Source organism: Chelonia mydas, chromosome 1 (genome assembly GCF_015237465.2).
Source record: "Chelonia mydas isolate rCheMyd1 chromosome 1, rCheMyd1.pri.v2, whole genome shotgun sequence".
NCBI lineage: Eukaryota > Metazoa > Chordata > Testudines > Cheloniidae > Chelonia > Chelonia mydas.
Genome location: NC_057849.1, coordinates 39,785,079 through 39,802,156, shown reverse-complemented (window position 1 = coordinate 39,802,156; position 17,078 = coordinate 39,785,079). Strand labels below are relative to the sequence as shown.

The following is a 17,078-nucleotide window of genomic DNA, read 5'->3' as shown; positions in this document are numbered from 1 at the left end:
TGCTTCTTGGCCCTCTTTAGGGTGGGAGCACAAGAAGCAGGAGCATGCCACATCATTTTTGCTGGATCCACGATGACCTCATTGATCAGGCGGGCACTCGACTGGGGCCTGAGTACTGTAAAATGCCTCACAATCTATTCTGGAGCTCCTGAACTTCTTCAAGTTGTATCTGCAGCTTGGACATCACCCTGTGCAGGTGGAGTTCCTGATATTGCCTGAATTCATCAGCCAGAGACCATGAAAATGGGGTAACTGCCTCATCAGGGGAGGATGATGAAACTGCTCCCAGAACCACTAGGTCCGGATCACCTTTGTCCTCCGAATACTCCAACTGGACTGCTTAGGGTTGGCCAGTAGATTGTAATTAAAGTTCATGTACCAATCCAGGATGCCCCACTAGTTCCAGTATGAGGGATTAAATGGCACAAGAAACAGGAGGACGAAACAGCAAGATTTTTTTGGTTTGGTTTAAAGATTTTAGATTAAACGGGTTCTACTACAAACTGAAATCTGAATCCTACTGTTTGCTCTACTTGGAGGAAGAGAATTCTAGGCAGGGTTTGCAAGATTAGGGTTAAATCTGATCACTGGATCAAAGGACCAATATGCCTCTAAATCCCAATGATCTAGTCTATGTCTCACAACCATATAGAAGTGCTGTAGCATGACTCCTGACAGACATTTAGTTTAGTGTTTATTTTGATACCCTATTGTTCCATAGGTGGTGTGACATCATTCCAAATGCAGAGCTGCTCTTGGCTATCCAATGGGTAATCTCATCAATTTTGGCATTCTGTGACTCCCTAGGTAGCAAAACTTCTTCATAGACTTGAGAGGAGCATTGCAGATCTTAATTGGGTAGACATGTCCATTCCCCAGCATAGGCTGGTGCTATACTTCAGATTTTTTTAGGCTGATTGTGAAACTAAAATGATTGACTGCACAAGTGAAGTGATCAGTTATAAACTGAACATCCTCAAGCGAGCAACCAGTGGACAGATTCTGGGTCGCCTCCCCAGGGCAGTGCCATTCACCACTGAATAATAATGAATACCTATCAAGACAGCAAACTATAGCTTGAAAGGGACTTTCATAATCTATTTATGTGTAAAAATGATTTCCTGGTGACTTCTTTTTTCTTTGCAGGGCTGTTGTAACCCAGGTTGGTCCCAGGAGATGAGAGAGATAAGGTAGGTGAGGTAATACCTTTTACTGGATCAACTTCTGTTCATGGAAGAGGTACAAGCTTTCGAGCTTCATAGGGAAGAAAAGGAAGAGCTTTTTGAAGTTCAATGGCTTATACCTTCTGCCAACAGAAGTTGGTCCAGTCAAAGATATTACCTCACCTACCTTCTTTCAGAAGGCTGAACAACAGAGTGGATTGCTTCTTTTTGCTAACCAGAAGGATACACTATATTCTATATACATTTAAACAATTATGCATCTTAACTTACATTTATTCAGTTCTTAATTTTTATATATTTCTTATGTTAGATAATGGTGAATTATGCATTTAGCATTCACTAACTGATTATTAATTTTTTACTTATGATTTGTGGCAAGCTTTATTTGGACAGAAATTCAAATTCAACTAAAAATGCACAAAAACAGGATTTAAATTTTTTTAAATGATTATTAAATAAAACTACAATACCTTAAATGTGTGAGATACATAAGAAAAAAGTTTATCAAAACATGTTTTGCAAAACAGGCTGCACTGAGGGGACAGGACGACGGTGAAGAAATTTGGCAGCATGTGACCTCCAGAAGAAGAAAGGGGAGCGTACATGTACCAGCAACGCAGATCCAGGTAAGTAACCGTTTTCATGTTCTCTCCACAGGTACCAATGTGAAGAGTGGACTAGATGATACATCTGAGGGAAGGGAACAGGAGGAGACTCCGCCGATTGGAAGGCATGAGATGCACTGTCCTAGGGTTGGGGGTTCCACGACAACCGCTCCCAAGAGAAGGAAGTGGGTGGTGGTGGTCGGGGACTCTCTCCTCAGGGGGACTGAGTCATTTATCTGCCGCCCCGACCGGGAAAACCGAGAAGTCTGCTGCTTGCCAGGAGCAAGGATTCACGATGTGACGGAGAGACTGCCGAGACTCATCAAGCCCACAGATCGCTACCCCTTTCTGCTTCTCCACGTGGGCACCAATGATACTGTCAAGAATGACCTTGAGCAGATCACTGCAGACTACGTGGCTCTGGGAAGAAGGATAAAGGAGTTTGACGTGCAAGTGGTGTTCTCGTCCATCCTCCCCGTGGAAGGAAAAGGCCTGGGTAGAGACCGTTGAATCGTGCAAGTCAATGAATGGCTACTCAGGTTTGGATTCTTTGACCATGGGATGGTGTTCCAAGAAGGAGGAGTGCTAGGCAGAGACGGGCTCCACCTAATGAAGAGAGGGAAGAGCATCTTCGCAAGCAGGCTGGCTAACCCAGTGAGGAGGGCTTTAAACTAGGTTCACCGGGGGAAGGAGACCAAAGCCCTGAGGTAAGTGGGGAAGTGGGATACTGGGAAGAAGCATGAGCAGCAGCGCATGAGGGGGAGGGCGCCTGCCTCAAACTGAGAAAGAGGGACGATCAGCGAGTTATCTCAAGTGCCTATACACAAATGCAAGAAGCCGGGGAAACAAGCAGGGAGAACTGGAAGTCCTGGCACAGTCAAGGAATTATGATGTGATTGGAATAACAGAGACCTAGTGGGATAACTCACATGAATGCAGTACTATTGTGGATGGATATAAACTGTTCAGAAAGGACAGGCACGGCAGAAAAGGTGGGGGAGTTGCATTGTATGTATGACTGCTCAGAGCTCAAGTATGAAACTGCAGAAAAACCTGAGAGTCTCTGGATTAAGTTTAGAAGCGTGAGCAACAAGGGTGATGTCGTGGTGGGAGTCTGCTATAGACCACCGGACCAGGGAGATGAGGTGGACGAGGCTTTCTTCCGGCAACTCACGGAAGTTACTAGATCGCAGGCCCTGGTTCTCATGGGAGACTTCAAATCACCGTGATATCTGCTGGGAGAGCAATACGGCGGTGCACAGACAATCCAGGAAGTTTTTGGAAAATGTAGGGGACAATTTCCTGGTGCAAGTGGTGGAGGAACCAACTAGGGGCAGAGCTCTTCTTGACCTGCTGCTCACAAACTGGGAAGAATTAGTAGGGGAAGCAAAAGTGGATGGGAACCTGGGAAGCAGTGACCATGAGATGGTCGAGTTCAGGATCCTGACACAGGGAAGAAAGGAGAGCAGCAGAATACGGACCCTGGACTTCAGAAAAGCAGACTTTGACTCCCTCAGGGAACTGATGGGCAGGATCCCCTGGGAGAATAACATGAGGGGGAAAGGAGTCCAGGAGAGCTGGCTGTATTTTAAAGAATCCTTATTGAGGTTACAGGAACAAACCATCCCGATGTGTAGAAAGAATAGTAAATATGGCAGGCGACCAGCTTGGCTGAACAGTGAAATCCTTGCTGATCTTAATCACAAAAAAGAAGCTTACAAGAAGTGGAAGATTGGACAAATGACCAGGGAAGAGTATAAAAATATTGCTCGGATATGCAGGAGTGAAATCAGGAAGGCCAAACCACAATTGGAGTTGCAGCTAGCAAGAGGTGTTTAAGAGTAACAAGAAGGGTTTCTTCAGGTATGTTGGCAACAAGAAGAAAGCCAAGGAAAGTGTGGGCCCCTTACTGAATGAGGGAGGCAACGTAGTGACAGAGGATGTGGAAAAAGCTAATGTACTCAGTGCTTTTTTTTCCTCTGTCTTCACGAACAAGGTCAGCTCCCAGACTACTGCACTGGGCAGCACAGCATGGGGAGGAGGTGACCAGCCCTCTGTGGAGAAAGAAGTGGTTCGGGACTATTTAGAAAAGGTGGACGAGCACAAGTCCATGGGGCTGGATGCGCTGCATCCGAGAGTGCTAAAGGAGTTGGCGGATGTGATTGCAGAGCCATTGGCCATTATCTTTGAAAACTCATGGCGATCCGGGGAGGTCCCGGACAACTGGAAAAAGGTTAATGTAGTGCCCATCTTTAAAAAAGGGAAGGAGGAGGATCCGGGGAACTACAGGAGAATCAGCCTCACCTCAGTCCCTGGAAAAATCATGGAGCAGGCCCTCAAGGAATCAATTCCGAAGCACTTAGAGGAGAGGAAAGTGATGAGGAACAGTCAGCATGGATTCACCAAGGGCAAGTCATGCCTGACTAATCTAATTGCCTTCTATGACGAGATAACTGGCTCTGTGGATGAGAGGAAAGCAGTGGACGTGTTGTTCCTTGACTTTAGCAAAGCTTTTGACACTGTATCCCACAGTATTCTTGCCAGCAAGTTAAAGAAGTCTGGGCTGGATGAATGGACTAGAAGGTGGATAGAAAGCTTGCTAGATTGTCGGGCTCAACGGGTAGCGATCAATGGCTCCATGTCTAGTTGGCAGCCGGTATCAGTGGAGTGCTCCAAGGGTCAGTCCTTGGGCCGGTTTTGTTCAATATCTTCATAAATGATCTGGAGGATGGTGTGGACTGCACCCTCAGCAAGTTTGCAGGTGACACTAAACTGGGAGGAGAGGTAGATACGCTGGAGGGTAGGGATAGGATACAGAAGGCCCTAGACAAATTAGAGGATTGGGCCAAAAGAAATTTGATGAGGTTCAACAAGGACAAGTGCAGAGTCCTGCACTTAGGACGGAAGAATCCCATGCACGGCTACAGACTAGGGACCGAATGGCTAGGCAGCAGTTCTGCAGAAAAGGACCGAGGGGTTACAGTGGACAAGAAGCTGGATATGAGTCAACAGTGTGCCCTTGTTGCCAAGAAGGCCAATGGCATTTTGGGATGTGTAAGTAGGGGCATTGCCAGCAGATCGAGGAACGAGATTGTTCCCCTCTATTCGACACTGGTGAGGCCTCATCTGGAGTACTGTGTTCAGTTTTGGGCCCCACGCTGCAAGAAGGATGTGGAAAAATTGGAAAGCGTCCAGCGGAGGGCAACAAAAATGATTAGGGGATTAGAACACATGAGTTAGGAGAAGAGGCTGAGGGAACTGGGATTGTTTAGTCTGCAGAAGAGAAGAATGATGGGGGATTTGATAGCTGCTTTCAACTACCTGAAAGGGGGTTCCAAAGAGGATGGATCTAGACTGTTCTCAGTGGTAGCAGATGACAGAACAAGGAGCAATGGTCTCAAGTTGCAGTGGGGGAGGTTTAGGTTGGATATTAGGAAAAACTTTTTCACTAGGAGGGTAGTGAAACACTGGAATGTGTTACCTAGGGAGGTGGTGGAATCTCCTTCCTTCGAAGTTTTTAAGGTCAGGCTTGACAAAGCCCTGGCTGGGATGATTTAGTTGGGGATTGGTCCTGCTTTTAGCAGTGTGTTGGACTAGATGCCCTCCTGAGGTCCCTTCCAACCCTGATATTCTATGATTCTAAACCAAATGACTTATTAAATAAAGAAAGTATTCTCTATAATTAGCAAACTGAACTGTTTCTGGCCACCATGTCCATCAAGATTTTATAACGAGTAGATCTCATCCTCTCACAGCTATATTTTATTCATAGACTGGAAGATGAAAACAAGATTTCCTGCTTTTTCAACACCCAATTGGTTTCTCAACTATGAATAAATGAGTCATCAAATTGAATTAGCTGAATAAACTGAAAGCAAGAAAATACTCTTTGCATCTGCAGAAGAGAACACTGCTGTCAAAAGCAGGTTCAGCACTTCAACAAATTCGGGTTCCAGGTGCATAGCCAGCGACCTTCATCAGTTCAGTGGTTTCACTTTCTTTAAAATTTAACAGCAAACATCTATTGCTTATATTGTTTTTTGTACTTAATTAACACAATGTTAATGGATCACAATAATTTTAGGCCTTGACATAGATTGTCAATTTCACATTTAGTTTTAAATAAATTTATTTTTTAAAAAGAAACCTGCATTTAATTTAAATAAAAAAGACCCATTTATTTATTTTTAAATCATCAAATTTTATCCACCCTGCTAAACAGAAAGTTGGTTCAGCCCCTGTGTATGGGTGTAGGCACCGCCACTCAGGTCTCAAAAAGCGACCTTTCTTGATGGAGAAGGGTGCAGAGCACTGAAGGGCTTTTAGAAAAAGTGTCTTGGCCCAGTTTTCTTCAACCTGAAATGAGTATTGCAGAAACTCAACAGAATGGAATGCATGGGAGTATCTGAGGGCTTCAAGAGACCCACTCACCAGGAGGGGAGGGACCCTGTTCCAGCTCAAATATTACTGAATAAGTTAGTATTTTTATACATATTTTAATGTGAAAACTATCATCATCATAAAGCAAAGGTAAACAGACTACAGTAAAAATACAATAAATGAGATCAATACCATAAGAAAAGAAAAGAAACATACCTTCACTACAGAATGGTCTTTTGATACCAGAGAAATTCACCATTTCGTGCAGAGTTTTCTCCTCTTGGCAGTATTCACAGTATGTAACTATGCAGTGCAGTTTCTTATAATCATCAGAACAAGTTCTGCTGCAGAACTGGAATACTTTGTTCTAAACATAAAATAAAGTATAAAAAAGTATTAAGATTGGTATAGAGCAACTTTTACACAAGAATCTGCCTTTAATACACAAATGCTTAAAAAATATGGCATGAGCAAAGGTGCAAGTATATACAAGGTAGTGTGACCTCTACCAGTAAAGATAACAGCTTTTGATTAAACTGACACTCAATGCTACAGAAGTTATTTGTCATTAAGTATTTCACATGGAGAAAGTGACAACTGAGAAAGAATACATATTGGTGGATCTTAAAAAAAGTGCATTTCCTTTTGCTATGTTCCTCTTTTTAATTTACAGACAAATTTCAAGATAGTCTAAAATCAGCTATAATCTCTAAAGCAGAGTAGCTGAATAGGAGATGAAGAGAACTGTGACCTACCTGTACTATAATTATTGTTCTTTGAGATGTGGATACAGACGTGAGGTCCACTCGTATGTGTGCAGCCAGTGCGCCGAAGCAATTTGCTTAGAAGTACCCATCGGGGCCGCACACATGCCCTCTGTCCCCCTCATAACCCACCCAGGGCTATTTAAGGTTGGCACCACTCTGACCCCACTCAGTTCCTTTGCACTGGAATCCAAGACTGGAGACTTCAGTATAGAGAGGACAATGGGTGGATCAGGGAATACACGTCTGCACCCATATCTCAAAGAACAACAGTTACAGAACAGGTAGATAACCACTTTTTCTTTGAGTGGCTGCAGACATGTATTCCATCAAGATGACTCACAAGCAGTAATGGAAGGAGATGGAGCTCGGAATCGTCTTAATAGCAACTACAGAACTGCCCTTCCGAAGTTTGCGTCTGATCAAGATTCAGTTTTAACAGTGTAGTGTTTGGTAAAAAGATGTATGGAAGACAAGCTAGCACCCCAACAAATATCCAATATGAAGTTACTGTAACTGGAGGTCTTCAAGATGTGTGGTCCCTATCTGTATCCCACACGTTGGTACGCGTGTACACCATATGCCTGAGTCCAGAAGTTTTTCCAAGCAATCTCCCCTTGTGCTCCTGATGAAGGTTATAAGGGGCAGTGCGAGTTGACACCGCTCCAGTTCCTCCTTTTACTGCAATATAATCAAGTCTGAAGTAGAGGGGAAGGAGGGCAGGCAGCTGAATATAGAAAGGGGCCACATATTTCAATAAACCTCCAGTTACAGTTAAGTAACCACCTCTTCTTCTTTGAGTGCTGGTCCCTATGGGTATTCCACACATGGGTGACTTGCAAGCAGTGATCAGAGTGGAGGAGGGTGCGCAGATGCTGGTAAAAAGAAAAGGAGTACTTGTGGCATCTTAGAGACTAACAAATTTATTTGAGCATAAGCTTTCATGAGCTACAGCTCACTTCATCGGACGCATGTAGTGGAAAATACAGTGGGGAGATTTTATATACACAGAGAACATGAAACAATGGGTGTTACCATACAGACTGTAACAAGAGTGATCACTTAAGGTGAGCTATTATCAGCAGGAGAGCGTGGGGGGGGACGGGGACGACACACCTTTTGTAGTGATAATCAAGGTGGGCCATTTCCAGCAGTTGACAAGAACATCTGAGGAACAGTGGGGGGGGGAGGGGGAGAGAGAGAAATAAACATGGGGAAATAGTTTTACTTTGTGTAATGACCCATCCACTCCCAGTCTCTATTCAAGCCTAAGTTAACTGTATCCAGTTTGCAAATTAATTCCAATTCAGCAGTCTGTCTCTCATTGGAGTCTGTTTTTGAAGTCTTTTTGTTGAAGAATTGCCACTTTTAGGTCTGTAATTGAGCAACCAAAGAGATTGATGCATTCTCCAACTGGTTTTTGAATGTTATAATTCTTGATGTCTGATTTGTGTCTATTTATTCTTTTACGTAGAGACTGTCCAGTTTGACCAATGTACATGACAGAGGGGCATTGCTGGCACATATCCCACTGGTAGATGTGCAGGTGAACGAGCCTCTGATAGTGTGGCTGATGTGATTAGGCCCTATGATGGTGTCCCCTGAATAGATGTGTGGACACAGTTGGCAATGGGCTTTGTTGCAAGGATAGGGTCCTGGGTTAGTGTTTTTGTTCTGTGGTGTGTAGTTGCTGGTGAGTATTTGCTTCAGGTTGGGGGGCTGTCTGTAAGCAAGGACTGGCCTGTCTCCCAAGATCTGTGAGAGTGACGGTTCGTCCTTCAGGATAGGTTGTAGATCCCTGACGATGCGTTGGAGAGGTTTTAGTTGGGGGCTGAAGGTGATGGCTAGTGGCATTCTGTTATTTTCTTTGTTGGGCCTGTCCTGTAGTAGGTAACTTCTGGGTAACTCTTCTGGCTCTGTCAATCTGTTTCTTCACTTCAGCAGGTGGGTATTGTAGTTGTAAGAACGCTTGATAGAGATCTTGTAGTGTTTGTCTCTGTCTGAAGGGTGGCCCTGGGAGAATTGACAGGATGAGGTTGAAGTCCCACTGAAGCCTGGACTTGATGATGGGTGGGAAGTTTCTGATCAAGCCTTTCATAAAGAGTATCGTCATCATATGCATGAAGATAGAGCACCTTCTTTCCCCTGGTGTAGGGATGCTAACTGTTGGTAGGTGTACACAAAGTGAACTAAGGGACAAACCTCGTGCTTTTAGGGCGAGGAAATAGTCGAGGATAATCAGAATGTCTACCGTGGTGAGGGAATGGTGGTGGCGGCACACCCAAGAAGAAAAGGTGCATCATTTAGCTTGGTAGTATGTTCTTGAAGACTCTTTCCTGCTCTGGTTAAGGAGTACCTGGACTGAGGCAGAGTCTGAGCTTACTATGTCCAACACCCATCCAAACACCAAGCCGTGAGGTGGAGTGAGCTTGGGATGGGAAACCTGAGCCTCCCATGGTCTTGTGTCAGAAGAACCTGAATTGGGCTGATCCTGATGGGCGGGTGTGTGGACAGAACTGTCTTGGCCAATAGGGCATTAGGAGGAGAATGGTGGCTGCGCCTTGGCAAATCTTCCAGAGAACGTGTGGTCCGAGAGAAACGGGAGAAAAGGCATATCAGAGGCTACCCATCCAGGGAAGCAGGAGAGTGTCGCCCTATGAGTCACTGCCTATGGCCACACTGGACCACTATTTGGGGATCTTTCTGTTCATCTGGGATGCAAACAGGTCCCATAGGGGAGTACCCCACTGCGCAAAGATGTTGGTCAGACCTGTGTAGTGTATTTCCCATTCATGATCTATGTAGAGACTTCTGCTTAGTCTGTCTGCTAGGGAGTTCTGAGCAGCTGGGAGGTATGCGGGCTGTATGGTAACCTGATTCCTGACACACCAGTGGCACAGTATGACTACCTCAAAGCAGGAGGGGACAAGATCTCGCTCCTCCCTGTTAGTTTATATATACCATCATGGTGATATTGTCCGATAGGACTTGTAAGCAGAGGGAACGTATGAGGGGAAAGAAGGCCTTGCAGGCTAGGTGGACTGTTCCGAGTTCCAGCAAGTTTACATGCAGCCTAGTTTCCCATGGTGTCCACATCCCCCTCGGCTGCATGGCACTCCAGGTGAGTGCCCCATCCTGTAAGGGAGGCCCTTGGTATGGGAGAGGTGAAAGGGATCCCCACCATGACCTTGGCTGGGTTGGACCACCAACCAAGAAAGGCAAGACCTTCTGAGGGAACAGTGACTCAGGAGTCAATGTGGTCCCTGGTTGCCTGGTAGGTCGAGTGGACCCAGACTTGTAGGCACCACAAGTGGAGCCTGACAAAAAATGTCATATGTGCATGGGGCCATTGTACAACTAAGATTTCTAAACTACAGAATAACTATTTATAGCAAATATATACAGTAACTCCTCTAAAGATTACAAGAGCGAAGGGGAACAGGGTTGTGACTCAGGCCATGTGGCGATAAGCGGGAACTGGAGTGGTGTTGACCTGCACCACCCCTTATACCATCAGGTGAGAGCATAAGGGAAGATACTGTGCATGTGTGGGTCAATGGACACTGCTTGGAAAAACTTCCAGACTCAGGTGCATGGCGCATATGTGTACCCATGTTTGGAATACATAGAGGGACTAGCACTTGAAGAAAACACATTATTGAGAAATGTGACCAAAGTCACTTGGGCCCTCATCAAATGAGCCACCAGTCTCCAAGGAGATGTGGTCTGAGCAACGCCATTTGCTGTCATAATGCAGAAAGTAATTTAACTATGTGGAAATCTTTTGACCCTTCATCAGATCTTCTTTTGACCCTTCATCAGATCTTCAGAAGAGACAAAAAGTTGAGGTGATGCCTTAAATGATCTAATACCAATGTTCATCTCATATCCAAGGAATGAGGATGCTGTTCATTCACATCTGAGTGAGGCTTGGTGAAACTGTGACACCACTTTTGGATACAGAGGTTCTACTATTAAGGCTTGCAGTTCACTAACTCTCCTCATAGAAATTATAGCTTTTTATTTTTATTGCTGTCTTTTGGCAAAAGGGAGACAGAGCAAGTTGCTAGTGGCTCAAAATGGAGGACCCATGAGGGAAGCCAGTATAGTACTGAAGTCCCACAAGGCAATCATTTCTTCTACAGGTGGAAAGAGGAGGACAACACCTTTTAGAAAGATAGCTATCATGGACTTGGAAAATCCCAACTTCCCTTGCATCAGAGGATAAAGTGCTGAGCTCGAGCTGAGAAACAGATCTGAGGACCTAACTTGTAACAGGTAATCCAAAACTTCTTGAATATGTGCTAGCATCAGTTGAATTCCCCAAGCCAATGACCAAATTAGATAAACCTGGGAGAAGGATTTCTCCTACCAAGTAGGACTTGCTGCACTGCTTGAGAACACTGTTCTTCCTCCTCATCTAACCATGCAGTACCCACGCGATTAGGTACAGACTGCTTGGTACTTGATACCATATCTGACCATGGTGTTGTGTCAGTGGGTAAGGAATGAGTGGGAGAGATCTGGGAGGTCGAACCGACAGACTGTGAAGGTTAGAAAACCAGCACTGTCTCAGCCAAACTAGTGCAATGCGTATCACTCTGACATGATCCAACTTCAGTTTGAGAATAACATGAGGGATAAGTGGGATCTGGGGGAGTACATACATCAGGGCCAATACCCAATTCAAATGGAAGGCATTGGTTAATGAGCCAGACTGAGAACACCCCCACCCCACCCCCACCCACCCCCGGAGTGCAAAATTGACTGCATTTCTTGGTGTCTTTCATCGCAAACAGGGCAACTGTCTGAATGCCCTATTCTTTGAAAGTGGATCTCAGCATATGGCCCTTCACAGACCACTGGTGACTTTGGGAGAAATTCCTGCAGAAATGATTGACCAACCGATTCGGTGAACCTGGTAAGTGTGCAACTGTGGGAATGTAGTCTTCCTCGATGCAAAAATGTCAAAACATCATGGCTTCCTGACAGAGCTGGTTGGAATCGACTCCTCCCTGCCTGTTCACATAGTACATTGTAATGGTATTGTCATTAAGTATGTGAATCACTGCACACCCTTGATCTAGTCCCAAAAGGCCAGGCACACATTGTCAATCACTCAAAGCTCCAGGACACAGATATGAAGGGAAGCTTCCTGTTCAGTTAATACACCCCTGTACTTTCAATGTCCCTAAATGCATCCTCCAACCTATTGTGGAGGCATCAGTAACTATAGTCCTGGTCACTGGAGGACAGGCGAAGGGAACACCTTTACATACATTGCTCTGATCTCCCCACCACTGTAAAGACTTCAGAATCACCACTGGCACTCGGACGTGCCTGTCTAAATTTGGGCAACAGACCAAATTCAGCTATGATTGAAGAAGACAAAAGGCACAACACCACACACTGGATTACGTAAGTGCCTGCAGCCACATGGCCTGAAGTTGAAAGGTGAGACTGCAGGTACAGACACAGGCAATGAATTGTTCAGTATCATTCATGCAGGAGAAAAGCCCTCCAACTCGTAGAGCCTAGTGGGCCCCGATTAACTTGATTTTTTTGTTGACATTAATTTTGACCTTCCTTTGTTCAAAATCAGCCCCAGCCAGACGAAGAGATCCAACATTAACTCAATGAGACAGAGAACTTGGTCTTTGGACTTGTCCCTCACTAGCCAGTCTTCCAGCTCCTGGAAGACGTGAATTCCCACCCTCCTGACAGGCCAAAGGGGATTACTGTGTTACTGATAATGTTGGCCTACCACTATGAATCTCAGAAACTTTCTATGGCTTAGGAAAATCTTCACATGGAAGTAGGCATCCAGAAGATTGAGGGCAGCAAACCAGGCATTCTGCTCTAATGTTGGGAGAACTGTAGCTAAGATTACTATATGGAATCTTATATTTTTGATGTACTTCTTGAGACCTCGGAGGTCCAGAATATGTCTCATCCCTTCATGGGGTTTGCGGATCAGGAAATAATGGGAGTAGAATCCCTTTCCCCAGTGTTGAATGGGAACTTCCTCTACTGCTCCCAAAGTGCAGAGTCTCTATTTGCAGTAGAAGCACTGACTGATGAGAGGGTTCCCTGAAAAGGGACAAAGTTGGGGTGTGTGACAGGGGGGACAGACAGGAATTGGATGGCATAACCCAATCCTACCATGCTTAGAATCCATACATCTGTGGTTACTGTTTCCTGAACACTGTAGAAAAGGGACAAATCTGTCCCTAAACGGCAGGAAAGTGGTATGCAAGTTGACGACTGGTATGTTGACCTCCACAGGAAAGCCAATTTGACTGCCTGCCTAAAACTGATGGACTGCTTGCAAAAGGAACACTTCTCCTTAATATGCCCCTCTCCGAGGCACAATACGCACTGATAATGCGGACTGCTACTGCAGATAACTACTTCACAGGAGGAACAGTGCTGGAAACCTTGTGAAGGCATTGCTCCAGGCAAAAATCAACTATTTAACAATCTAACTCTAGGGGTCTACTACTAACAATAATTACATATAAAAAAAACCACAGAGAAAACTGTCAGACAACAATATATGAGGTAAATACCTCATGAAATGCTCTAACTCAAGCCGTGGGTGATGACAAGGAACTGAGGAGGGTTAGAGCAGCACCACCTTCAAAAAGCCCTAAGAGCTACAAGAGGCCAAAAGCAGCATGCACCACACAATTGATATTACTAAGCAAAGTTCTCGAGCACTGGTACACACACACACCTGAGTGGAATACATGTCTGCAACTACTCAAAGAAGAAGCAGGCTTCAACCTCTACAGCTGAGGTAAGAAAAGAGAATTACCTTTTACTTTAAATTCTAGATCCTTTTTGCTACATATAATATGGTACTTGAGGACATGCACATGCACACACTCTCGCAAAACCTTTTGATTCTATCAGTAAAACACAAATTTAATTATAGGTTTAACATTATTAATACCCAATTTTTGCTAATTAAAACATTAAAAAGAAAAGTTATGCAAATTTTAAGGACTACCCCACTATTAAGAGGTACACATTTAAACATATATAGGTTACTTATGAAGGGGTTTTTAAACCTATTTGGCAAGTACACGTAACCACCCCCTACTTCTGCTTCAGTATTATCAAGGAACTTACCTCCCACTCCAGTACTTCTGGCTTTGAACAAAAAGAACTTTTGCAATAATTGCATTTCAGTTGAATGTCACTTGGAGACACAAACTGACCATTGGTTGAAGACTGCACACTAAGAGTCTGAAAAATATAAAAACATATACACATCACTGTAGAAACTATGTTCTACAAATTTACATTTTTCTTAATTCAAATATGTTTCATTAAAGTTACACTGTTAATGACAATATAGGTTTTTATATTATTGAATTCAGGAGCTTTCCTTGTAGAAGGCACAACAGATAACCCTTTCCACTTCTGATTGATTCTCCCCACCTCTCTCAATTGCTTACAGGTGTTTTCCCTCATCTTCACAATCTCCTACTCTTGTTCGTTATAATCCATTTGTTTCACCTATGATGATCTTCAGTTTTGTTTCTCCTACATTCTCATCTACTGTACTCAATGTTAAGGACCTCTTTAGGCTTCTCCTTGTGTGTATGCATAAAACTGAAGAGCACCCCCGCGCCCCATCACTGATCAGCTGACACAATTAATCAGTCATGTAGCTTGAAATAAACATAGTTTGATAGTTCTAGATGGGAATCATCATTTATATCAGAGGTTTTGTATGAAAGGAACTAGTCAAAGCAATATTTATAAAGAACCCCCCTCCCTCCCCCGCAAAAACCAAGGCAGATTAACGCTACCCTGCCCTCAGGCAAAAGTCTGAGAATGGAGAAGCCATATATCGCGTCTTAAATGGTCAAACTTGGGTTCTAGCAGATCAGATGAGGAAACAAATGCCAGAGTAGAAGGCCATCTACTGAGAATACCCTGCACCCAGTTTCCAGAAAAATCTGGGAATACACGCTGTGTCCCAACGGACTCAACTGCCATGGCAAGAAGAGGCACTCGCTCAGGTAACCAGATCTCACGCCATTTAGGGCTTTTAGATTAAAGGAGACATCTTGTATTGCATTTGGAAGTGTACAGGAAGCCAACATCACAGCTGAAGAACAGATGTAAAATATTCCCTGCAGTAAATACCACTTTGATGAAAAACTCCGTTCTATACCAGATGTCCATTGGTCTTATAGACCCATTATGGACATCAGCCTTTGCACATCACTAAATCAACCACCAATTAGATTGGCATATTCTCCGTGCTGTGGATATGCCAGAGTCTCAATCAAAGGTGATCACAGAAATCTGAAGAAATTTGAGATACCACTAGCTTCCCCACACCCACCTTCTTAATAGCCTTTCCCAACAAGGAAACATTATAAACAGGACAAAAACAAGTTTGAAACTTGCTTTATTTTATTTTTAAGTAGGGAACTAACCAAAGTTTGGTATAAGCTTTAACCTCAAACAACAATGGACTCATTACCACTGCTCAAGCTGATTTCAAAAATCATGCCGGTCCAGGGTTTAACACACATTTCTCAGGACAGCTCTCCTTGAAACTTGGAGTTCACAGATGTGCTTCACTGGCATAAAAATGGCACATCAAGTAACATACCAACATATACTGGTCTGGTGCAAGACCCAACTTTACACAAGTGCATCATTCAGGAGTTTGCATGAGTTTTCATTCTGGTGCACTAATGTAGGTGAGGACTCAGAGTAAAACTGGCCTAACCTCAAACAGAAAAGATCATCTTTTGTTTCTTCAGATATCATTATAACATGAACCCAGTGCAACGTCCACAAACAGTACTCTATGCAAGCATTTCAGGGCCTCTGAATCTTCACACCTGTCACATTATGTCCTGCACAGATCTTTGCAGTATTATGTAATAGTTCTATTTAAACTTGATCACATTTTGGCTTGTTCTGTTGCCTGCTTTAAATGGTTCTATTCTGTACTGGGAGCTGTGCAAGTGCTATGAAAAGTAGGATCTACAACTTGCTACATCCTCATACTTGCAGATGTCAGGACAAAGTCAGCAGCTCCCCCAGCACGTTACTGGACTGGCGACCACAGTTTATTCTGATAAAGAATCATGCCTTTGGGTGTTGGTGCTCAAGGAATAAAATAGCATGATTTTGTTTAAGTTGAAGTTTTCTCGTTCTGCTGATTTTTTCCTTTGTCTTATTACTGAAAATCCTCTCTTGCATGTTTCTCTCCAGGATCGAAGAAGGAGTAGTCTGAGTCTAGAGAGAAGATCTCTCTCTGGGTCCTTCAACTCCCAATTCTGTTCCTCTCCCCACTATCCACTCCTCCACTAAGTGCAGGGGAGGCCGTAGGGAGTTGCACTGGGTCGGAAATGAGCAGGTACTAAAGCAACATGCAGAGGGAGGTGGTTCCTTTTTATCAGAGCTTTGGAATATTGGAGATGTTGCTGAAACAGTTGACAGGCACTTGTGACAACCCCTAAGCAATAAAGTACATTAGAAATGGTGTGTCCCCATGACCACTGATTTTTTTTTAAAACAAAAATGACAATCACTAAAAAGGGAGGGCAAAGGTATTTTTTTTTAAATGTTATAGGTGATCTAAAAAACTGGTTATGTGGCTTTTTTGCTTCTTTTGATATATAAAAGTCCTGAAAGGATTTTATTTAATGTTCCCCTTCTCTTCTTTATATATTAGAAATTCAAGTCCTGTCTAGGCTGGAAGACTAATGACTGGACAAGTAACAAAATGGTTACATGACAAAAGTGAAAATTAAAGAGCTGAGAACAGAGGAGATTTTTACTCAGAAAATTCAAAATTTGTTTTAATTAATATTTAAAGTTTAATGACTAATATTTTAGATAATAACGGAAATCGTTGTTTATGACATTTAATATACACACACATCTTCAATTAAAATACAGCTCACAACAAACACCACAGAGGTCTAGCAGAGATTGCCAGGGAAGACCAGAATTTACATTCCTAATATTTCTAAAATAAAGAACAAGCAAAGAAGATTTTTTTAAAATATCAAAATAATTCTTCTGGCCATTTATAATACCTCATTTGAGCTCGTTTATAAGACCTCTACCCCATTCACAATTTTCTTCTTCTTTAAGGTTAACTTCTG

The 17,078-nt window shown here is 43.5% G+C and overlaps 1 protein-coding gene across 40 annotated transcripts in view; it reads right to left on the bottom strand.

Annotated features, from left to right (window-relative positions):
- ZMYM2 (zinc finger MYM-type containing 2) overlaps positions 1-17,078 on the bottom strand; it is a 175,985-nt gene that overhangs the window by 61,867 nt on the left and 97,040 nt on the right. For all 40 annotated transcript variants that reach the window (XR_006286164.1, XM_043530345.1, XM_043530420.1 and 37 more), the window contains 2 exons: positions 14,068-14,184; positions 6,386-6,536 (listed from right to left, as the gene is read on the bottom strand). Coding sequence is in view for 39 of the 40 variants with exons in the window: in XM_043530345.1 (XP_043386280.1) it covers positions 6,386-6,536; positions 14,068-14,184 (268 nt within the window). In the remaining variant the exon portion in view is untranslated. The remainder of the gene's footprint in view (positions 1-6,385; positions 6,537-14,067; positions 14,185-17,078) is intronic.